We start from the raw sequence: 25,306 nt of genomic DNA on the forward strand, positions 1-25,306 counted from the left end.
CTTTCATCACATTCCGAGTGGGTCAGAAGTTTACATACACTCAATTAGTATTTGGTAGCATTGCCTTTAACTTGGGTCAAACGTTTCGGGTAGCTTTTCACAAGCTTCCCACAATAAGTTGGGTGAATTTGGGCCCATTCCTCCTGACAGAGCTGGTGTAACTGAGTCAGGTTTGTAGGCCTCCTTGCTCGCATACACTTTTTCGGTTCTGCCCACAAATTTTCTATAGGATTGAGGTCAGTGCTTTGTGATGGCCACTCTATTACCTTGACTTTGTTGTCCACAACTTTGGAAGTATGCTTGAGGTCATTGTCCATTTGAAAGACCCATTTGCGACCAAGCTTTAACTTCCTGACTGATGGCTTGAGATGTTACTTCAATATATCCACATATTTCTCCTTCCTCCTGATGCCATCTATTTCGTGAAGTGCACCAGTCCCTCTTGCAGCAAAGCACCTCCACAACATTATGCTGCCAACCACGTGCTTCACGATTGGGATTGTGTTCTTTGGCTTGCAAGCCTCACCCTTTTTCCTCCAAACATAACGATGGTCAGTTCCTTTATTGTTTCATCAGTCATTTCCCCAAATAGTACGATCTTTGTCCCCATGTGCAGTTGCAAACCGTAGTCTGACTTTTTTATGGCGGTTTTGGAGCAGTGGCTTCTTCCTTGCTGAGCAGCCTTTCAGTTTAAGTCGATATAGGACTTTGTACCTATTTCCTCCAGCATCTTCCCCCGGTCCTTTACTGTTGTTCTGGGATTGATTTGCACTTTTCGCACCAAAGTACGTTCATCTCTAGGAGACAGAACGCGTCTCCGTCCTGAGCGATATGACAGCTGTGCGGTTCCATGATGTTTATACTTGCATGCTATTGTTTGTACAGATAAATGTGGTACCTTCAGGCTTTTGGAAATTGCTCCCAAGGATGAACCAGACTTGTGGAGGTCTACAAAAAGAAATCTGCGGTCTTGGCTGATTTCTTTTTGCTTGTGTGGAGTGGTTGAAAAACAAGTTTTAATGACTCCAACCTAACACGGAACCCAAACCGGCTGTGCTCGTGCGCTATTGTGCATAAATTGATTTTGTCCCTCTACACCAAACGCGATCACGACACATAGGCTAAAATATCAAAACAAACTATGAACCAAATACATTAATTTGGGGACAGGTCGAAAAGCATTAAACATGTATGGCAATTTAGCTAGTTAGCTTGCACTTTCTAGCTAATTCGTCTTATTTAGCTAGCTTGCTGTTGCTAGCAAATTTGTCCTGAGATATAAACATTGAGTTGTTACTTAACCTGAAATGCACAAGGTCCTCTACTCCGACAATTAATCCACACATAAAACGGTCAACCGAATAGTTTCTCGTCATCTCTCCTCCTTCCAGGCTTTTTCATCTTTGAACTTATATGGTGATTGGCATCTACACTTTCATAGTATTACCACGACAACCGGCAAAACAGTTAGTCTTTCAATCACCCACGTGGGTATAACCAATGAGGAGATGGCACGTGGGTACCTGCTTGTATAAACCAATGAGGAGATGGGAGAGGCAGGACTTGCAGCGTGATCTGCATCAGAAATAGGACTGACTTCTATTTTAGCCCTTGGCAACGCAGATGCTCGTTGACGCACGTGAGCAGTGTGGGTGCAATAATTGAATAATACAGATTCCTACATTTATTTTGCAACGCTCGCGCACCCAACGCGAGCAGTGTAGTCAGGGTATAAGTGTATGTAAACTTCCGACTTCAACTGTATTATTCTTTGTTGCAAGGACTCTCTTGCACAGGCTCCATGTACACTCACTGGACTCTAACCACACACACACTGACACACACACGCATATTGACACCACACACATTCATTCACAATCCTTCACACTCTTCACACAAGTGTATGTAAACTTCCGACTTCAACTGTACATGACCAAATTTTGCATGAGAGAGATTTGTGTAAGTGTGGGGGGGGACACAGAAACCCAGACCTTTTATAAACATAACATTTAAAAATCCTAGGGCCTCCCGGGTGGCGCAGTGGTTAAGGGTGCTGTACTGCAGGACGCATGACTTTCAACCTTCGTCTCTCCCGAGCCCGTACGGGAGTTGTAGCGATGAGACAAGATAGTAGCTACTAAATAATTGGATACCACGAAATTGGGGAGAAAAAGGGGTTAAATTAAAAATAAATAAATAAAAATAAAAAATAAAAATCCTTGTCGCCATTCTAACTGGACAACTAACAAGCTAACTCCTGCCATGTACAGTGTTTGCTGTGACTTCAACCTGATTCAACAAGCATGTATTGTTGAGAAACCACAACAAGACACCAAAGTCACAGTCCCAAATCCGCTTTCCCAGGTGAAACTTACCACTTCAAATTCTTCACATAGAATTTTCTCGACGTGGTAGCACCAAGCCAGGGCCCGACCCGGGGTCGTGGTGTGGGGTTCACTACACAGCTGATAGTACCCTACCCTCCAACAACACCTGGGTGAGGGCCAAACTACTAACAGATACCAGATGGTAGTGGGATGGAGACCTTCTTAGATGGTCTACAGTACTGTGTTTAGCATGAATGGTTTAGAAGGGACATGTTACTTTCTAGCAGGTGAATCTGCTTCAACCTAAGTAATTGACACCTCTGTAAGTGTGCCTTCAGCTGGCTTGAGAAAAAATAGGCAGAAGCAGAGGTGGGAGGGAGAGAGGGATAATGAGGAGGCTGGCTAATGAGCTTGCTTTGCAATTGGATGAGGTGACTTTATTGACTGAGTTGATAGGCAAAGTTGATAGGCAAACAACATCAGCACCTGTAGCATGGGACAGTGTATGTGTGTGTGTGTGTGTACTGACTGCTGTCTAGTCTTTGTGGGAACTGTTTCAGCCTAGAAATGCAGGTTGTGAGGGTTTCACTTTCTGTGCTTGTAAAGCTTAAAGATAACTCTTATATTAAACAGCTTCTCCTATAAATCCTGATATTTCAGTCTGCAACATGATGACAGACACAAATAAAAGGAAAAACATTCTCAAAATGTTTTGGTAGGCTGTAGAATAATATTTGCAACCAGGAGCTGGTTTGCAGGTCACAATCCTCTCTCAACAAAAGAGCTTCTTTAAGGCTGCTGCCCCTACTAGGAAGCATACAGAGCACTTAACAACCACAGAACAGTAAAAAGGCAGATGTCAAGAATGTTACAATGAAAAGCTTGGTAACACTTGTAAGCTGTTAAAATTCTGCCGAAATTGTGTTTTAAAAAGTGGACAATTATTCACTCTCCCCCAGCATCTGCCATTGACTTTTATGCGGCAGTTAAGATCCAATAGTTATGTGGTAAAAATAGTGCAGTTACACCCTAAATGAAGCCCTTGCGTCCAACAGAGCGAGCCAAATGCTAAACACTGGTCATTTACATGTTAAAACTACATGCAAATCCACATCAATAACATGACCATGGAGGGAATATTGACACACTCGTAATACCATCTGACACTATATTCTTACACAGTTCGTAGGCATTGGATTTGGTGTGTTTCATACTCAGGGCCAAGCCTGAGAATGAGCAGTTAACAATTTGAGACATGATTGAGAGACGGTCAAGAGACAGTCATGAATAATTGTTTACCTAAGGGCAGATATGAATACTTACGTTTTATACAGCGGTTGGTCCCAGAAGCCACAGCCCATCCAGAGCAGCACTGGTGACCTCCACATACATTAGGCCTGCAGAGAGAGAGACAGAAATGGGATATGTAATATATACTGTACGTAATGTTTAAAATGGACTGGCATGCAGGAAATACATTACCCCACAATTCATAATTCATAAGGGGAATAATGGTTTGAGTGTTCATGGTCTCAAACCTTAACATTCCTATCTGAGATTTAATTCTGACCCCACTATAGTTCCACATCCCTTAATATGGTTGGCCTATTGAAGGAGCACCTTAGAGATTCGAACATAATTACATTTGAAGCAATAACATTTTCAGGCAAAGCATGAAACTCTATCTGTGAGTGTAGAGCCACACACCACTCTCTCTGTGTTGCATGGAGTCTAGAGTGAAAACAAATACATGGCTATCTGAGCCTAGGAGGGAAGAGGAGAAACAGGAAAAGCACCCAGGCTGCACATTACATAAATCTCCAGGCAAACTGTAATAACTGGATTCTTTACATACTTTAATCAGTAAGAACAGCACTGGACAATTTTTACAGGGAAATACATGAAAAGCCAGCACACCACAAGAACAACTCCAGGGCAAATTCAAACCTAAAACAATAGTGCTTGCATAAATCGACCTCCCATCATCTTGCCACAAGATATTAATGGCAGTTTGTTGAGCGATTGTATGACTTATGCAGATGCGGTACGATATCTAGGCTGAGTCAGGAGATGACTAGTAAACTGTTAGTGTAAACACAGGGATACAGTAGGACTGTCTGCCTTCTGTTTACATCACCTGGTCAGACAGCTGTTGTTTTTCTAGTTTGAGAGTTCTTTAGATTGTGGATGGATGGATGGATGACTCTGTGTAGACAAACACTGGAAGGAGACCAATTACTCTGATGCACATTTAATGATGAACTGACCACATTCACAAACATGCATCAAGTCAACTGTTCTCTTTTGACAATTAATACACATCTGACCAATCAGATTTTAGCAAAGTAGTTGCTAGGAAGGTAATTAATTACATTTACCTTTTCAAGAACTACACAATACTTAGAAAACAATACCTCCCATAAAATAGTCCTACATTTTTATAAAGATAAATTATGAATATGAACCACACAAAACAGACCAGGTCTGTGGGGATGTTGATGCTTATATGCAGGGCTCTACACTAACCTTTTTTAGAAGGAGCACATGTGTGCCTTAGTTGAAAAATGTAGGCAAAATCAAAGAAATTTAGGAGCACAATAAAAAATATTTGAGGTATTAAAGCTAGAATCCTTCATTTTTATAGGTGCACCAGTGCGCCTACATTCAAATTCCAGGGTGCACAGCGAAATATTTAGGCACATAAGTGAATAAAATGGTCGCACTGTAGAGCCCTGATATGGATGGATAATTCCTGAAAGCCTCATGGAGAGTACACTAGCATGGTAAAAGAATTCCAAGCTCTTCATAGCGAAACCATTCATAAAAGCTATATAAATATCAATGATGTCACATTTGCACTCGTCATGACCCATTTCATGCAGCCAGGTTGAGCAGTTTTCTGAGCTGGAGCAGTCAGCGGTCTTCCTGACAGACTTTGCTGGAGAGGACATGACAGGTACACCGTATGAAACTGCCTCTCCCCGAGGGCTCACCAGAAACCAGATGGTGAGTAAGGAGAGAGTGGGAATTCCAAGAGGAAATGTGTCATGCAGACACACGCTCTCTAACGACCAGCAGAGGATTCATTTCAAGCTAATGAATCAGAAAGAGGTGAAAAAAATGTGAATTACCACGGGGTAATGCCTCTGAAGATTTATGGCACCTTAACTGTTACACCCCCTTAAACTCACAGTGCCCTATTCAATCAAACTAGTAACTAGGTTTCTGGATAAACAAATAATAACACTCTTTCTGTCAGGGGAGCAACTTTGGTTTTAGAAGTGGGGGTAATATTATTTGTATTTTTTTATCCAGTGTGATAAACACTCCAAACAGCCTACCCAATCACTCGGAGGCATTCGCATGGTCCTAAAGCACACCGGTGCATCGTTTTGTATCACATTCAAATGATAAAACCAGGGGGGACAAAATTGCAATTTCAGAATGTGGGAGGGACATGCCCCCGTCCCCAGTGAAAGTTGCGCCCCTGCTGTTTGTGCAGTGAAAGAGCATGTTGACAGCCATGTGGATTGGAATGTATTTTTTGTTCACATTTTGTAACATTGGCTTGTTGAGTACATGAATTCAAACGTGCATTCTTAAAGCACAATAAATAAGAAGTTTTTGGTTACAGTACCGAGTATGATGGAATCAAGCCCATAGTGTTGTGTGGACGTAAGTGCTTCATGCTCTGCTTTCAGTTACAGTAATAAAGACATTGGTGCTGAACACACTGGTGCTTGAGTGTCTCTAAATCTCCCTGTGAAAGGCTATGGGAACCATAGACCAATGTATGTGTTGCGTTTGCTTTTCTGGAACCAAGCAACAAAGCCTACCTGAGCAAGATATCAAAAGCAGAACGGGGGTTGAAATCAGGGCACTCAATGTCAGACATTGAGTCTGCTAGGCATTCCTCACCATGCCTATACAGCAGTGTATGTGCTTTCATCCCCCAATTAGAATGGATCCTCATATTGCTAATAAAGTGTCCCTCAGAAATTGGCCATATACTGTATTTAACCTGATTCCTATAGGGCTCGGTGAGCGGCCCTGTAAAGACATACTCAAACAAGAATATTCCATTTAACATTCAGGTAATGTCTGTAACCCAAGGTGAACTTTTAACGTCCATTCTGATTATAATGTAAACACCTCTTTCCTATGTGTGCCATGCTTTGTCTTGTGGAACAAACAGGGTTGGCTGCACGAGTGTTCATTTAGCAAAAATAAATAGGTTTTAATGGACACAACCGATGGTGGTTCTGTTTGGCCAATGGCACAACATATGAATTTATGGTTAGAACAGAATCGCCTTCATAATCATTGACCTGTACAGAGAATTAAGTCAAAAGTCCAAATCCCCATCTCCATCCATGGCTTAAGAAAGGGCCGATTTAGCAAGCTAGCTACTGCAGGACATAAACACAAGCTAGCTACTGCAGGACATCAACACAAGCTAGCTACTGCAGGACATCAACACAAGCTAGCTACTGCAGGACATAAACATAAGCAGCACAGAAACAGACACGTTTTTCTGAAAATGACATTTTGCTTAGGAAGTGATTTGATTGGTGTGAAGCCAAATCCAAACTGGCCTCCCTTGGGGGAAGTTTTGATGCACCAGGGCAACCCACAGTTGAGCTCAGCTTAATGCTTATTGGCTAATACTTTTAGAAAAAACCAAGGGAGGCTAAATGCTTGCTGGTATCAATCAATCAAATGCTACGGCGACAATATGTTATACTCTTTTGGTCCAGACAGCATCAGTTACATGGGCTACACATACTGAGACAAAGGGGAGCTGTTTCCCTAGCTCGGATGATTTCTCAGGTGAGATTCAGAGACTTGCGAATCGACTGAAAATTATGAAAACACAGAGAGAGACAAAAGGGAAATTACACTGACCAAAAATATGAACACAACATGTAAAGTGTTGGTTCCATGTTTCATGAGCTGAAATAAAAGATCCCAGAAATGTTCAATATGCACAAAAAGCTTATTTCTCTCAAATGTTGTGCACATATTTGATTACATCCCTGTTAGTGGGCATTTTTCCTTTGCCAAGATAATTCATCCACCTGACAGATGTGGCATATCAAGAAGCTGATTAAACAGCATGATCATTACACAGGTGCACCTTGGGCTGGGGGTGATAAAAATACACTGCAGTTTTGTCACACAACACAATACCACAGATGTCTCAAGTTTTGAGGGAGTGTGCAATTGGCATGCTGACTGCAGGAATGTCCACCAGAGCTGTTGCCAGAGAATTTAATGTTAATTTCTCGACCATAAGCCACCTCCAACATTGTTTTAGAGAATTTGGCAGTACGTCCAACCGGCCTCACAACCGCAGACCATGTGTATGGCATTGTGTGGGTGAGCAGTTTGCTGATGCCAATGTTGTGAACAGAGTGGCGGTGAGGTTATGGTATGGGCAGGCATTAGCTACAATGAACACAATTGCATTTTGTCGATGGCAGTTTGAATGCACAGATACCATGACGGGATCCTGAGGCCTATTGTCGTGCCATTCATCCGCCGCCATCACCTCATGTTCCAGAATGATCATGCACGACCCCATGTCGCAAGGATCTGTGCACAATTCCTGGAAACTGAAAATGTACCAATTCTTCCATGGCCTGCATACTGTGCTCACCAGACAAGTCACACATTGAGCATGTTTGGGATGCTCTGGATTGACGTGTACGACAGTGTGTTCCACTTTCCGCCAATATTAAGCAACTTATCACAGCCATTGAAGAGGAGTGGGACAACATTCCACAGAACACAATCAACAGCCTGATCAACTCTATGTGAAGGAGATGTGATTGCGCTGCATGAGGCAAATGGTGGTCACACCAGACACTGAATGGTTTTCTGATCCAAGCCCCTACGTTTTTTGTAAAGGTGTCTGTGAGCAACAGATGCATATCTGTATTCCCAGTCATGTGAAATCCATAGATTAGGACCTAATTCATTTATTTCAATTGACTAATTTCCTTATATGAACTGTAACTCAGTAAATTCTTTGAATCGTTGCATGTTGCATTTATATTTTTCTTCAGTATATAGAGTTATTTCATTAATTAGATTAGACTAGAGCAATATACAGTAGAGGTGGGTAAAATCACTGGGGAAGCCAAGCCAGAAAAAAACGCCATATTACAACCTATGTGTCGTGATAATTGCATTACTTGCTCTATAACCTGTTAGTTCATATGCCTTGCGACCGTGATATATAGGCCTAAGGCTGGGTCCAAATCCCTATCTCCATCCATGGCTAATTTAGGAAAAGGCCCATTTTAGCTAGCTAGCTAGCCACCGGAAGCCAACAAACACAACGAGATGCACAAAGAGTTGCTGTTAAAACGTATGCTCTCGGTGTGATGTGATTGGAGTGAAGCCAAATACAAACTGGCTTCCCTTGACACTTTTGTTTTGGTGCTCCAGGGCCATTCAGAGTTGAGCTCACTCAGTTTAGCTCAACATTGATTGGCTATTATTTTATACAAAAAAAATGATCAAGGGAGGCCAAATGCTCGCTGGCTTCCCTTGCACTCAATGCTAGAGGCGCAACAATGTCATACTCTTTTAGACCAGACAGCATCAGATAGATGGCCTACACATACAGAGACAAAGGGGAAGCCTGGCTTCCCTTGGCATCCATGAATACACGCCACTGGCAATATAGCCAATGTTTCCTAGCCTATATGTGTGATATAAGCACCCAGTTTGCAGTTAGCAAGCACACAACTGCATAGGCTACAGATCACTACAGATCACCAACTAGATTCAGCTCCCAGTTGGGGAACCCTGCTCGATGGTATAATACAATCATTGTTGTATAGCAGAGTAACAGCAAGTGTATGCCTACCAACTAAGCAAAAGTTTCACTCTAATGGACTTGTGCTTATTCATGACATTCCCCACAAGCCACCAACATCAATCACTGTCTCTGAACACCAATGACAGTGATGTAGCCTTGATACAGGTGTTCATAACTACCCTAGGCCTACACTCACTGAACCCTATACTCACTTTACAACCCCGGGAAGAGACAGCAGGTATTATGTATAAAAAACAGGATTTCAATGATTGGTACATGTGCAGGATCTAAATGTCATCACACCATTGCAGGAGACTTGTAGTGTATTTGACTTGTTGTGCATTTGAGGTTTACAAAGGCTTGAGAAGTTTGTAATTTCCACTTTGAAATATCAGTCTTGATTTTCCCTTACGAAAAATGTGTTAACCCCTAAAGGATTATTTTCCTGCTGTAGCATACTGGCTCAAATTAAGATCCTACATCTGTAGACAAACTCAAACGCACTCCTGCAGGCATTTTTTTTTTACAACCGATAACAAGCAAAATCTTACCCTGCAAGGCGCCTGGTGTGCGTGGAGCTGGGTTTGTTGCTCTGTCTGTAAATTATTCGGGGTCTGTACTTTGATGAGTGGTGGGTGCCGAGCTGTCTTGCGGCTCTACGCGCAGCATCTTGTGCAACGGTGGAATCGTCCGCCCGGTGGGAAGCTTCTGTAATGGGAGCTGGAACTGGTTTAATTAGCGTCGCGTGCCTGTTATCTCGTTGATATAATGAGCTCACAGGAGCCCCGCGACCGGAGTGCGATACATTGTGAGAGGACCTGTGCAAGCTTTCTCTGGATGGTCTGGCGGGGTCAGCGTCGTTCGCTCCCCCTGCGGAGTGACCTTGCCCCCTAGCTCGCGCCCGGAGCTGATCCCACATCTCCTGTCCACCACCTGTTGAGTCCTTCCGACAGTCACACATTCGTACAACTGCAGTGGTTAAAACCACTAAAACTGCAATCCACAACCGGTTCATATTTTTGTCAAAAAATAAATTGCTGCTGCGTGTACCTTGGTGACTTATCAAGATTCCGTTTTTTCGATAGCCACGCGCAATATCAAGTGGTTCAGCACTGTAGTCCTATTCTTTCCCAAGCATGCAAAATGCTCTTCATAATGTCCAGGTAAGCATTGCGCAGAATGGATATCAATATCTTAAATATACGTATATCAATTCGCAGGTTTAACATATGCTCATAAAATCGAAAATGTAAAGCTTCCATGTACTTACAAAAACAATCGATTATGAAAATTATGTCAGATACATTTTAATCCATCTGTAATAGTTCATGGGGTTTTTTCGCGCGCGGGCAGCAATGAGATTCCAGGGTTGGAGCCACAGTACTACTCGAAGTGAAAGTTCTCGACTTTGAATGGTGCTCCAATGGATATGTCCACCTTCTTGGATCTGAAATCACCGGGAATTTTTGGAGGCTTTGCATGCATTTTACAAGAAGAAACTCCCCCTTCGTGGTCTTATTGATGCCTACGCTCAGCCCCCCTCGGTCCAAGCGCTCAGCGGCCACACAATTGCTACCAAGTTACAGTATGATATAATATTTCCTTGTGTGTTAATAAAATATGCTCTTCTATTCTGCCATTGAATAAAAAGCACGTGTAGCACGCAATTTGGATACCACAGAAGGCTACAGCGTTCAGATTTTCGGCGAATTAGACAATTGTTTATTCTGCGAGTCTTTTGTAATGGTCATTCTAATGAAGGCAATTTTAGATTGAGTAGGCTATGCTAGATTAAGTCAATTTGTCATGCATGTATAATATATAATTGAATAATAAACGGCTAACTATTTAGTAGTAGTAGAACAGCAAGCCCTCATTATTGAACATTGACCTAACAATATGATCTTTGTGTCACACAATGTGGGGGATATGGGTAATGCACACATAGTTCAAGCTCAATTTGAGTTCTTGGAAAACTAGAGAAGTTATATAACAAATCCCATTCATCTTCCCCTTTCATCCATGCTGCATCATCAGTTTCCCTGTCCTTGACTGTCTGGAAACAACATTTATTTTCTCCCATAAGATCTTAAACAACCAACAGAGAGTTGGCCGCAACATCCCATTCAAACCACAATGATACACTTATACAGTATGTCTTTCATCTCCTGTCTCCACCATGCCAACACCATTACTGTTGCACACATCTTCCAAAAATCACAAAAGTAAATGGCAAGTTGGGTCAGCATTCATGGTCTTTCCATTTCTTTTCTATCCCACGTAAGTGAAGTAGGCTATGTTTGTATTTCTTTGACCTAGTTTCTTGGGAATTAATGAACAGAAGTTGCTACATGCAAGACAATCATCATAACTTCGCTGTGTGTTTGGGAGAAGCAACGCTAGCTGTCTTTCCTCTGAGTAACAGCTGACAGAGGAGCATTGGACCCACCAGGCTCCCTCCTGCTCTGCTCAGCTTCTCCCCTTCAGAGTCATGATCATTTCAAACCCAAACATGTCTAGTGTGTTAGGAGAGGAGAGCAGGGCTGACCAGAGCTGTGTACTGTCCAGTGTGTTAGGAGAGGAGAGCAGGGCTGACCAGAGCTGTGTACTGTCCAGTGTGTTAGGTGAGGAGAGCAGGGCTGACCAGAGCTGTGTACTGTCCAGTGTGTTAGGAGAGGAGAGCAAAGCTGACCAAAGCTGTGTACTGTCCAGTGTGTTAGGAGAGGAGAGCAGGGCTGACCAGAGCTGTGTACTGTCCAGTGTGTTAGGAGAGGAGAGCAGGGCTGACCAGAGCTGTGTACTGTCCAGTGTGTTAGGAGAGGAGAGCAAAGCTGACCAAAGCTGTGTACTGTCCAGTGTGTTAGGAGAGGAGAGCAGGGCTGACCAGAGCTGTGTACTGTCCAGTGTGTTAGGAGAGGAGAGCAGGGCTGACCAGAGCTGTGTACTGTCCAGTGTGTTAGGAGAGGAGAGCAGGGCTGACCAGAGCTGTGTACTGTCCAGTGTGTTAGGAGAGGAGAGCAGGGCTGACCAGAGCTGTGTACTGTCCAGTGTGTTAGGAGAGGAGAGCAGGGCTGACCAGAGCTGTGTACTGTCCAGTGTGTTAGGAGAGGAGAGCAGGGCTGACCAGAGCTGTGTACTGTCCAGTGTGTTAGGAGAGGAGAGCAGGACTGAAGAGGCAGGACCAGAGCTGTGTACTGTCCAGTGTGTTAGGAGAGGAGAGCAGGACTGACCAGAGCTGTGTACTGTCCAGTGTGTTAGGAGAGGAGAGCAGGGCTGACCAGAGCTGTGTACTGTCCAGTGTGTTAGGAGAGGAGAGCAGGGCTGACCAGAGCTGTGTACTGTCCAGTGTGTTAGGAGAGGAGAGCAAGGCTGACCAGAGCTGTGTACTGTCCAGTGTGTTAGCAGAGGAGAGCAGGGCTGACTAGAGCTGTGTACTGTCCAGTGTGTTAGGAGAGGAGAGCAGGGCTGACCAGAGCTGTGTACTGTCCAGTGTGTTAGGAGAGGAGAGCAGGGCTGACCAGAGCTGTGTACTGTCCAGTGTGTTAGGAGAGGAGAGCAGGACTGACCAGAGCTGTGTACTGTCCAGTGTGTTAGGAGAGGAGAGCAGGACTGACCAGAGCTGTGTACTGTCCAGTGTATTAGGAGAGGAGAGCAAGGCTGACCAGAGCTGTGTACTGTCCAGTGTGTTAGGAGAGGAGAGCAGGGCTGACCAGAGCTGTGTACTGTCCAGTGTGTTAGGAGAGGAGAGCAGGGCTGACCAGAGCTGTGTGCTGTCCAGTGTGTTAGGAGAGGAGAGCAGGGCTGACCAGCGCTGTGTACTGTCCAGTGTGTTAGGAGAGGAGAGCAGGGCTGACCAGAGCTGTGTACTGTCCAGTGTGTTAGGAGAGGAGACCAGGGCTGACCAGAGCTGTGTACTGTCCAGTGTGTTAGGAGAGGAGAGCAGGGCTGACCAGCGATGTGTACTGTCCAGTGTGTTAGGAGAGGAGAGCAGGGCTGACTAGAGCTGTGTACTGTCCAGTGTCTTAGGAGAGGAGAGCAGGGCTGACCAGAGCTGTGTACTGTCCAGTGTGTTAGGAGAGCAGGGCTGACCAGAGCTGTGTACTGTCCAGTGTGTTAGGAGAGGAGAGCAGGGCTGACCAGCGCTGTGTACTGTCCAGTGTGTTAGGAGAGGAGAGCAGGGCTGACCAGAGCTGTGTACTGTCCAGTGTGTTAGGAGAGGAGAGCAGGGCTGACCAGAGCTGTGTACTGTCCAGTGTGTTAGGAGAGGAGAGCAGGGCTGACCAGAGCTGTGTACTGTCCAGTGTGTTAGGAGAGGAGAGCAGCGCTGTGTACTGTCCAGTGTGTTAGGAGAGGAGAGCAGGGCTGACCAGCGCTGTGTACTGTCCAGTGTGTTAGGAGAGGAGAGCAGGGCTGACCAGGGCTGTGTACTGTCCAGTGTGTTATGAGAGGAGAGCAGGGCTGACCAGAGCTGTGTACTGTACAGCGTGTTAGGAGAGGAGAGCAGGGCTGACCAGGGTTGTGTACTGTCCAGTGTGTTAGGAGAGGAGAGCAGGGCTGACCAGAGCTGTGTACTGTCCAGTGTGTTAGGAGAGGAGAGCAGGGCTGACCAGGGTTGTGTACTGTCCAGCGTGAGCAGGGCTGACATGGGCTGTGTAGTGGATATATACTGGAGCTGATTAGCGCTTCTCCTCTTGCCCATGGGAAATCTAATTAGAGTGGAAGCTGCAGTTGTCTTCTGACTCTGGGGTTGATTCGACGGTGCTCATTCCCGTCCTCTGGTGTGTTGCCCTGGGCATCAGGGTGGTTGGCCTGGCTCTGGCCTCTATTGTCTGGGAGGCTCCTAAGGTTGCTCCTAACATCATAGATATAGAACATGTTATATTGTCTATGCAGTAAATACTCCCCGGCTAATCGAACACTATCATCGACCACTACTATCACCTAGGTCTATAACATAGCCTACTGTACATGCGCTCAATGAGTTTGGTGGATTGAGTGTTCTGTCTGTTGAGCTTTGATATGAGTTCAGAGGGTCAGTTCGTGAGGGGGTTCTCTGCTACTGTCTTTGCTGCTCTGTAGGAGTGTGTTGTTCTAGGAGGGAGTCTCTCGATCTCTCTGAAGCTTTTCCACAGTCCTCAAAAAACTCCATCATGACAACCAAGCCACTCCTATCAATTTTCAAACAGAGAACAAAATTATAGCTGGCAGTAGACAGTTACTCAGAACATAAATTACAATACAAACAGTGCACTATTTAGTAGTATATGGCTGCAACCAAGAGTCATGTTATAAATCCAAATACACATAAATAACTTTATACAAATTGATATACATGTATTACATAACCTATGCATGTTTACTTTGTGTGCATGCGTGTGTGCATGTGTGTGAGAGTATGTCGGTCTCTGCAACATGGTCTCAGGGCATGTCGTATTATAATGTATGTAAATATGTAACACTCCATTCAGTATGATATGTTACGTTAGGTTACACTATGAATGGAATAGCGGTCGTAAAATATCTTACCTGGTTGTACAATAGCTTACGAATTGGATGGCGTAAGTTACGTTTCATACATTTTGGCATGGCCCCTAAGACCCTCATGAGCCTCTACAGGTGAACCATTGAGAGCATTCTGTCGGGCTGCTGCACCGCCTGGTAAGGCAACTGCTCCACCCTCAACCGCATGGCTCTCCAGAGGGTCGTGCATGCAGCCAAACGCATCACCGGCAGCACTCTGCCTGCCCTCCAGAACATCTACAGCACCCGGTGTCAAATCAAGGTCAAGAAGATCATTAAGGACCTCAGAAAACCATTAAGCACCTTGTTGTGTTGTAACAACAAAGAAGAAGTATGGGGGGGAAATAAATGGTGGTTAGGTGGATTTGGTAAAATTTAGAATAAGGGTTTAGGGGAAGGGTTAGCTAAACTGCTACAGCTGTCCTAACGTGACTCGAACACGCAACCTTCAGATTGCTAGCTTGTCGCCGATTACACCCATCCATCCTCCCCGACCAACTCCCTACTTTTGTTTCTGTCTAAAGTAACTAGACCATTAGTGGGTGTCATACGTCTTGGAGGTGCTCAGAAATATGTAAAGTGTGCTTTGTATGGCTCTGAGGCCAGGCTGGTCTTTGTGCCTTTGCTTTGGGCCTCACTGATCCCTACCTTGAATGATCACTCTGTGCTATGAAATGAGAGGCCATTGAGGCGGTCAGCATTGAGTCAACATATTCTATGGATTTGACACCTTCGAATCAATTCTATCCGGGAGCAAACACCGGAGGATTTGCCTGTCAGTGGAACTGTCCCAGTAGTGACACATTTGTGTTAGTTTGGTCAGAGGCACAATGACTGAATGAGCCTTCACCATTAGAGTGCTGCCTTGGGGTCAGAGTTCAAGTGTTCCCATTAGAAACCCAAACAGCATTATTACACTCAGAATGTAGGGTCCTCATTGTAATCAAGTATCAACAGTACATTCTAAGTCACGGCTCCGGAATTTTAAGTGTTCAATTTGAACCAGCCTCAGTGACTACCCTTGATGGAGGAGACCATGTGGAATGTCAATCTCTTAGCTACCATTTGTACCAAGATCCTCTGCTCCCTTTTAGCTGCCCAACTGCAGACATAATACAGATTTTGTTCAGGCTGTGCAGCAGTCAAGACCCGGGGAAAAGGGGAGGGAATACAAATCTTATAAGTTGAAGAGAAATGGGACTCGTTTTGATGGAATAACATTTTGGAACAGCTTAAATAGAATATCCATTCTATTAATGATCTTTTTTATTTTTACAGCTTCTCCTTGGAGCAGATATCATTTTAGACCTCCATCGTAAAAACTTTACATAAAAGAGGCATTCCCTGACCAAAGGGAAGCGGTGGAAGATAACTGTAATGTGCTTAGACTGAGGTGTCCCCCCCAGCTTGTACTGCACGAATGAGGTGCTGTCAGATTGGGGGCAATGGAACTAGGTCACATGGGCGAAGGTTGACATTTATTGGGATGAGTCTTGTCCTGGAGGCAGAACAGCGCAATTTCCACAAGATGGGCCAGCAGCAAAGTCAAAATTGTATGACTTTGTGGCTGTGCCAACTTGTGACCACTCTGCAGAGCTGCCTCCAGAACAAGATATAAGACGAAAAACGGTAACCTGCCTTTAAGACAGCCACTTCTCCTTTCATGATACTCATACTTGGCTTTTTAAATGTTTTGTGTGGAATTGCGAGTACTGGCTTGAGAGAAAAGTACACTACACCAATATAGACTTTGTGTGTGTGTGTGTGCGTGTGTCATTGTTCAGTTCATGGATTGCTGGAGAAGAAGTGGAAACATTTCTCAATGTTAAAATGAGAGTGGGAGTCTAGTAACACTTCAAAGTTACACAGAACTCAGCACCCTTGGCAATGAGTTCTGTCATCCAGTACTGGCATTACATCCACACTGCATTATTTCACAGCTGAATGATTGTTTCATTCATTTGCGGGTATGAGTTGTTTAAGGTTAACAAAGACTTCATGCACTAGCCACACAGAGATGACGTGATCAGATGAAGAACTTCCGAGTGGAGCTCCCTCAAATCCACAACCTCTTAATGAAAATCACCCCTTTCACCCTCCCAAACCTTCATCACTGGACACGTGCTTGATCTTAACATCTTCTTGGCAAAAGCACTGCCAGTACATAATCTACATGCTACTCCCACAGCAAAGTGTGTGATATGGATGACTCCTGGCAGTTATAGGGATCCAGGGGCCAGCTGAAGCAAATGAGGTAAGGCCTGAAGTCAGGGCCTTTCTGCAGCACAAAAGGACTCACAATTCATCCCGCCAAACTTTATTTTTCCATGTGTTTGTTAGGTATACATACGTATGGCTCAATGACCCTACTGACCATCCAGGGTCCAGTGTTGGTTGAGGCTGATCAGTAAGGTTTCTGCCTGACTTGAGGGGGGCTATGTGTTGTGTGGGTAGCGCTCACAGTCTTTGTCTTGTTTCTGATGTTCTGGGTTACACGGCAGGGAATCAGCGACCCTGTTTGTGTGTCTTCTGGCCCGTGTAATAAACTGTGTCTATAGTGGATGGGGCCCTTACTCTGAAATCAGAGGGAGCCAATGTTTCAACACATGGAGCCCGTGTTTCAACAAGCCAGGCTTCCCTCATAGACTCTTCTCTCACTCTCCCTCCTGAGCGGTCTGCATGGAGAGCCCCATGAGGGCCGCCTGCCGGCCCTTCCCTGCTGAGATTGAACTCATCTGCAAGCTGGAATGCAACGGGCTGAAGGTTAACAGGGTCTCCCGCCGGTCCCATCCAGCTCTGTCGGCCCAACTCTCCGAGAAGCTCGTTTACCAAACATAACGACTGAAATTTGAAATGTGATCAGGCCAGCTGCCTCTCATTAGCATAAATCACAATGTTAAGGTGCTTGAGATTTAATTGCCCAGCTCCATGCCCTCCTCATTCATCTGGTTTTGGTTCAGCTGCTGAAGTGAAGTGTGATTTGGGCCAGGGGACATGGATCAAGGGCAGCAGAACCTCGGACATAGACCAGACCAACATGAAGAGGACTGTTTCATAGTTGTCTCAGATTTATCACATCAGAGTTATTTTGTCCATGGCAACCCAGGTGGGCCCTTAAAAAACATCTCTGTTCAGATCAACATTTACATTCCAGCCAGGCAGGAAATCAACAAACACATTAATTGTGAATCGGTTCTTAAGTCACCACCTTGTCTCTGCTGCACATGGTGGGGAAGGCAGACAGTCCTCATGTCTCTGGAAATTAGATTTAGAAGTGTCCCCTTTATAAACAAAGCTCTGCATGATGTCTTTGCCCTTGTTGATGAATGCCACTGGAACCAATTCAAAGGGCAGATCACGCTGGCAGCCAATTAGGCCAAGAAAGACCCTGCTGCCATAACTTTCCAGCAAGTATACATTTTCCATATATGAGAGACCTTCCATTCATTAGTCAAACTTGGTCTGAGACTCTCTCATACTCACATAGAATCAGTCAAGCATAAATCAATAGAGAAATGACTTTACTAAACTAGTAAATAAGGGTGGAGTGCCAAGTGCTGTGGTATGGGGGGAGTGCTGTGTGATGCGGGGAGTGCCCTGTGCTGTGGGATGGGGGAGTGCCCTGTGTTGTGAGATGGGGGAGTGCTGTGGGATTGGGGAGTGCCCTGTGTTGTGAGATGGGGGAGTGCTGTGTGATGTGGGGAGTGCCCTGTGCTGTGGGATGGGGGAGTGCCCTGTGTTGTGAGATGGGGGAGTGCTGTGGGATTGGGGAGTGCCCTGTGCTGTGGGATGGGGCGTGTGCCCTGTGCTGTGATATGGGGGGAGTGCCCTGTGCTGTGTGATGCGGGGAGTGCCCTGTGCTGTGTGATGGGGGGAGTGCCCTGTGCTGTGGGATGGGGGAGTGCTGTGGGATTGGGGAGTGCCCTGTGCTGTGGGATGGGGCATGTGCCCTGTGCTGTGGGATTCGGGGAGTGCCCTGTGCTGTGGGATGGGGCATGTGCCCTGTGCTGTGGGATTCGGGGAGTGCCCTGTGCTGTGGGATGTGGGAGTGCCCTGTGCTGTGGGATGGGGTGTGTGCCCTGTGCTGTGGGATGGGGCATGTGCCCTGTGCTGTGGGATGGGCGGAGTGCCCTGTGCTGTGGGATGGGGGGAGTGTCCTGTGTTGTGAGATGGGGGAGTACCCTGTGCTGTGGGATGGGGGGAGTGCCCTGTGCTGTGGGATGGGGGAGTGCCCGGTGCTGTGGGATGGGGAGAGCCCTGTGATGTGGTATGGGGGGAGTGCCAAATGCTGTGGTATGGGGGGAGTGCCAAGTGCTGTGGTATGGGGGGAGTGGCCTGTGCTGTGGAATGGGGGGAGTGCCCTGTGCTGTGAGATGGGGGAGTGCCTTGTGCTGTTGGATGGGGTGTGTGCCCTCTGCTGTGGGATGGGGGGAGTACCCGGTGTTGTGGGATGGGGGGAGTGCCCTGTGCTGTGGGATGGGGAGAGCCCTGTGCTGTGGTATGGGGGGAGTGCCAAGTGCTGTGGTATGGGGGGAGTGCCAAGTGCTGTGGTATGGGGGGAGTGGCCTGTGCTGTGGGATGGGGGGAGTGGCCTGTGCTGTGGTATGGGGGGAGTGGCCTGTGCTGTGGGATGGGGAGAGCCCTGTGCTGTGGTATGGGGGGAGTGCCAAGTGCTGTGGTATGGGGGGAGTGCCAAGTGCTGTGGTATGGGGGGAGTGGCCTGTGCTGTGGGATGGGGGAGTGCCCTGTGCTGTGTGATGTGGGGAGTGCCCTGTGCTGTGGGATGGGGGAGTGCCCTGTGTTGTGAGATGGGGGAGTGCTGTGGGATTGGGGAGTGCCCTGTGCTTTGGGATGGGGCGTGTGCCCTGTGCTGTGGGATTCGGGGAGTGCCCTGTGCTGTGGGATGGGGGAGTACCCTGTGCTGTGGGATTGGGGGAGTGCCCTGTGTTGTGGGATGGGGGAATGCCCTGTGCTGTGGGATGGGAGAGTGCTCTGTGCTGTGGGATTGGGGGAGTGCCCTGTGCTGTGGGATGGGGGAGTGCCCTGTGTTGTGGGATGGGGCGAATGCCCTGTGCTGTGGGATGGGAGAGTGCTCTGTGCTGTGGGATTGGGGGAGTGCCCTGTGTTGTGGGATGGGGGAATGCCCTGTGCTGTGGGATGGGAGAGTGCTCTGTGCTGTGGGATTGGGGGAGTGCCCTGTGTTGTGGGATGGGGGGAATGCCCTGTGCTGTGGGATGGGAGAGTGCTCTGTGCTGTGGGATTGGGGGAGTGCCCTGTGCTGTGGGATGGGAGAGTGCTCTGTGCTGTGGGATTGGGGGAGTGCCCTGTGCTGTGGGATGGGGGAGTGCCCTGTGCTGTGGGATGGGGAGTGCCCTGTGCTGTGTGATGCGGGGAGTGCCCTGTGCTGTGGGATGGGGGAGTGCCCTGTGCTGTGAGATGGGGGAGTGCCCTGTGCTGTGGGATGGGGTGTGTGCCCTGTGCTGTGGGATTCGGGGAGTGCCCTGTGCTGTGGGATGGGGGAGTGCCCTGTGCTGTGGGATGGGGGGAGTGCCCTGTGCTGTGAGATGGGGGAGTTCACTGTGCTGTGGGATGGGGGTATTGTTCCCTGTCGCATTGTCCATGGTGAACTCCAAATACTTAATGAGAGTCATCATGTTTTGATTGGCTTTTGCCAGAGCCCATGTTCTAGGGAGGAGGGAGGTGTGTGGGGGTTTACGGGATGTGATGGATGGGCCTTTGAACTCCTATTCCCTCTCCCTCCCATTCCCTCCTCCCTTCACCCTCAGCACAACACACTTACATACCCAGTGGTACAAGCCCATGCGAGTCCTCTCCACTGCCCCTGCTGTGGCCTGGTCAACTGTGCTATTTGGAATGGGTCCACTGCTGGGCTTCCACATAAGATTGTCATTTTGCGCTCTGAAGCTGCCTTTAGCTCCTTTTTTTGAATCACAGCCATGCTCCCCATTCACGCTGCTCCACCAGCAGAGCATGGAAAATCTGGGTCAAGCATTTTCCACATTAGCAGCTTTACTACCCAGGAGGTTAGAAATTGATATCTGCTGCGTTGTAATAATTCCCTCAAAAAAAAATGTGCTCAGCACTAAACACAACACACACTTATTTCTCCCAACAATCTGGCCACGGCTAATGGCAACTGATGTCTCTATTCGGCACAATTTCATAAACACTCCTTGTAACTTCATAACCAATGGCATGAATGACTCACATCTGGAAGTCCATTAGAAGGAGGGTTCTTACTGTAAAAGAAATGGGGGAGAGGTGAGACAGAAGTTGCAGTACAGACGCCAACTGTCTGGCACATAATTATAATGGATTTCCTTTTCTCTACCATCCAGGTTTATTCCATAGAATGTGTAAACAATCACCTAATGTTTTAAAAAGGCACAAGGATTAGATCAAATTGTAATTCGCTGCCTTGCAGTTTGTTGTAAAACTACATCATGGCCATAAAGCTTCCACTGAGGTTGGAGAAACATTAAGACTGCTTCCCCTTTCCTTTAGCTCACAATGATGATTGTCATAGAGACCTTATTAAATAGATGTTATACTTGAACCAGGAGCAGTAAAATGCATTTTAATACAATTTCTGCAAGGAGAAAAATATTGGATTCACATAATTTGCTTGATCATCTCCATGTCACGGGTGAATTGGAGTGGAAGGTAGGAGTCAGGTGCAGAGAGTGGAAGGTAGGAGTCAGGTGCAGAGAGTGGAAGGTAGGAGTCAGGTGCAGAGAGTGGAAGGTAGGAGTCAGGTGCAGAGAGCAGAGGGTTCCAAAAAAATAGGCAATTTATTCCGGCACAAACGGTCATGCCCAAAAACAGTGCGGAAAACCCTGACCAACCCAAAACACAGGGTAAAACGGTCCGGAGCACAAAACCACAGCCAACACTAAATGTGAACACAAAATAATCCCGCACAAACTAGAGCCTAAGAAGCTTAAATAGGCTAGAAAATCAAGAAAACACCAATAGGAACATGTGCAACTAATAAGAGTAAACTAACAGAAAAGGAAAAAGGTATCGGTGGCGGCTAGTAGGCCGGTGACGACGACCACGGAGCACCGCCAAACAGGCAGGGGAGCCAACTTCGGAGGGAGTCGTGACACTCCAGAAGGTTACTCGCATTTCAGTACAGTTTTTAACCCAGTAGCTAGGTTTTCATCCAATTGCTGACAGATTTTCATGTGAATATTCTAAAACCTACATAAAAACAATATGCGTATTTTCCCACCAGAGAAATGATTCCATCAAATTAAAATAACTTTTGCGGTTAAATTCCCATGTACTGAATAAAAAATACAAGTTAAATGGGTTTCCAGGGCATTTTCAACTCTACTGATGGTTTTGTCACAAACAATGTTGTGTTATATAGCAAATGTGCCCGTTCTGGTCTTGACATGTGCTCCAGGCAACAGCTGGCAGATACAGTGCAGGTATAGCCTACATGATGACAATATTATGGACATAAAGATCAATATCATGTTTATTTGTCAAACGGCAGCCAATCATCGATCATCATGTCAACAGAAGAATACCCTCTATATTTATTAGACAGGAGCTTCAACCTCATCAACATGCACTTTCACCATCCTGTGAAGTTCATCATAACTCATTTCATCTGTAGCCTAATAAATGACGTTTTCCCAAATCCTAGTGGGAGGACCACACAATATTATGGCGTGACTCCAAGTCTACTATCAATATTTGTGAATAAAGGTGTTTTTGCACCTCAATTTCTCGCGTAATTAATTCTACCGACAAAAAAAAGATCCCACCTATCGTCTTTTTTTTAGTCAACATTTGGACAGTTTACAGACAAATGTGCTGTTTCCATTAGGTCTGTCGTGGTATTTCTTATCCAACATGTACTTTACCTGGTTACTTAGAGAAATGACTCCTGTTGTTAAAGGAGTGAATGTAGATGTCAAACGTGTAAACATTCCCCTAAAATCTCCACATATTTACAACAGTGCAACTAGGTTTCCATCCAATTGGCGACAGATTTTCATGCAAATATAAAACATATATACACATTTTCTCACAAGATAAAGTATCGGTTACGGTGTGAGTTGCATTTTCCTGGCATGGTTTAGGTCCACTTGTAGAATCTATGCCAAGGCAATTTATGTTGGTGTTTCCTTCATTTTCTAAGATATCTGTATGTATTTCTGCTAAAGTATTGATCCTCTGTGGCTAAATGATGCGCTCTAGTTTATTTTGAGCATTGAGAGCAGGCTCCTGTGGTTGGATACAAAATTATAATAATACATAAAATAGCATAATATATATATTTTTTGCCTGTTGGGCCCCCTTCGGACTTGGTCCCAGACCCTGAATCACACAATTGACCAGTCACATGTATTTATTACCCAGGTTTGTTGTTGCATTAATCATTTACCCAATCAAGTAAGCCCCTGAATGAATCAGGCCCTGTATATAAAATAGGCTATATCTCAATCAATAAAAATATCTTTATTTCTGGTGCTCCTAATTTTTATGTTGTGCTCCTAAACAGTTTTAAGTTGGGAGCACCAGTGCTACCAATCAAAAATGTTCATTTAGATCCCTGCACCTGTCCTGACAGTAATTGTAATCTACTGAAGCTGAAAAGTGTTTAGTAATCAATCATAGTCTGCTGGTTCTTCACTGTTCTTTTCTCTCCCAATCCCACCACTCAACAGCCAAAAGCCTGATACATTAAGTCAGAGAGAGACAGAGCTGGGTAGGACAGGGGGAATGCAGCAAATGCAGGAAAGGATTTGTGAAACAAGTCAAAATATCAATTTTGATACTACTAGGCATTGCAGTCCGTTGACTAATGAACATAAATGTGTGTTTACCTTTACTTCTGGGAAAAAGATTAGGCATACACAATGTTTGGTGGTTGACTCATTGATGACAAGTACCTATTTTACAAGTAGAGGTGTCACGCCCTGACCTTAGAGATGCTTTTTATGTCTCTATTTTGTTTTGGTCAGGGCTTGAGTTGGGGTGGGCATTCTATGTTTTTGTGTTCTATGTTTTCTATTTCTGTGTGTTTGGCCGGGTGTGGTTCTCAATCAGAGGCAGCTGTCTATCGTTGTCTCTGATTGAGAACCATACTTAGGTAGCCTTTTCCAACCTGTGTCTTGTGGGTGATTATTTTCTGTTTAGTGTTTTCTGCACCTTACAGGAAGGACTGTTTCAGTTTTTCGTTTATTCACGTTCGTTGTTGGTTTGTATTTCAGTGTTCAATTAATAAAAATCATGAACACGTACCACGCTGCGCTTTGGTCCACACCTTCTTCATACAACGACCGTTACAGAGCTACCCACCACAAACGGATCAAGCAGCGTGGTAACAGGGAGCAGAAGATTCAGGACTCCTGGACTTGGGAGGAGATATTGGACGGACAGGGACCCTGGAGACAGGCTGGGGAATATCGTCGATATGAGGCAAGGCAGCACAGCAGGCACGAGAGGCAGCCCCCCCAAAATATTTTGGGGGGGCACACGGGGAGATTGGTGGAGTCAGGGAATAGACCTGAGCGAACTCCCCGTGCTTACCGGAAGCAGCGTGGTACTGGTCAGGCACCGTGTTATGCGGTGAAGTGTACGGTGTCTCCAGTGCGCGCTCATAACTCGGAGCGCTACATGCCAGCCCCCCGCAAATGCCATCCAGCCAGGGCAGATTGTGCCAGCTCAGCGTGTTTGGTCTCCGGTGTGCCGTTTCGGCCCAGGGTATCCTGTGCTGGCTCTGCGTACTGTGTCTCCGGGGTGCTGGGAGGGTTCAGTTCGCCCTATACCTGCGCTCTGCCCGTGCCAGGCTAAAGTGGGCATTGAGCCTAAGGGAGAGATGCGAGTGGTAAGCACCAGATCTCCAGTGCTCCCCCACAGCCCGGTTCGACCTGTGCCTGTGCCTGCACTCTGGAGGGGCCGGGCTAAAGTGGATATTCAGCCTGAAGGAGTGGTGCCAAGGCTGCGCACCAGAGCTCCAGTGCTCCCCCACAGCCCGGTTCATCCGGTGCCTCCTCCACGCACCAGGCCTCCTGTAGGTCTCCCCAGCTGCGTCTCCTCCCTCCAGAGTCGCCCTCCTGTCCGGAGCTGCCAGAGTCGCCCTCCTGTCCGGAGCTGCCAGAGTCGCCCTCCTGTCCGGAGCTGCCAGAGTCGCCCTCCTGTCCGGAGCTGCCAGAGTCGCCCTCCTGTCCGGAGCTGCCAGAGTCGCCCTCCTGTCCGGAGCTGCCAGAGTCGCCCTCCTGTCCGGAGCTGCCAGAGTCGCCCTCCTGTCCGGAGCTGCCAGAGTCGCCCTCCTGTCCGGAGCTGCCAGAGTCGCCCTCCTGTCCGGAGCTGCCAGAGTCGCCCTCCTGTCCGGGGCCCGCGGTGAGGGTCCCCAGTCCGGGGTCAGCGGCGAGGGTCCACGCCAAAGGTGGAGCGGGGTCCACGTCCCGCACCAGAGCCGCCACCGCGGATAGATGCCCACCCAGACCCTCCCCTATAGGGTTAGGTTTTGCGGCCAGAGTCCGCACCTTTGGGGTTCTGTCACGCCCTGACCTTAGAGATCCTTTTTATGTCTCTATGTTGGTTTGGTCAGGGTGTGAGTTGGGGTGGGCATTCTATGTTTTTGTGT

The 25,306-nt window shown here is 46.6% G+C and overlaps 2 protein-coding genes across 2 annotated transcripts in view; one reads left to right on the forward strand and one right to left on the reverse strand.

Annotated features, from left to right (window-relative positions):
• Positions 1 to 10,739, reverse strand: part of LOC118362478 (latent-transforming growth factor beta-binding protein 2-like) — a 153,660-nt gene extending 142,921 nt beyond the window's left edge. The window contains exons 1-2 of the mRNA XM_035742833.2: positions 9,708 to 10,739; positions 3,651 to 3,724 (exon numbers count right to left, since the gene is read on the reverse strand). Coding sequence (XP_035598726.2) covers positions 3,651 to 3,724; positions 9,708 to 10,171 — 538 coding nt within the window. The 5' untranslated portion in view covers positions 10,172 to 10,739. The remainder of the gene's footprint in view (positions 1 to 3,650; positions 3,725 to 9,707) is intronic.
• rps6kl1 (ribosomal protein S6 kinase-like 1) overlaps positions 1 to 25,306 on the forward strand; it is a 168,914-nt gene that overhangs the window by 15,557 nt on the left and 128,051 nt on the right. The window lies entirely within an intron of this gene.

This window comes from Oncorhynchus keta, chromosome 29 (genome assembly GCF_023373465.1).
Source record: "Oncorhynchus keta strain PuntledgeMale-10-30-2019 chromosome 29, Oket_V2, whole genome shotgun sequence".
NCBI lineage: Eukaryota > Metazoa > Chordata > Actinopteri > Salmoniformes > Salmonidae > Oncorhynchus > Oncorhynchus keta.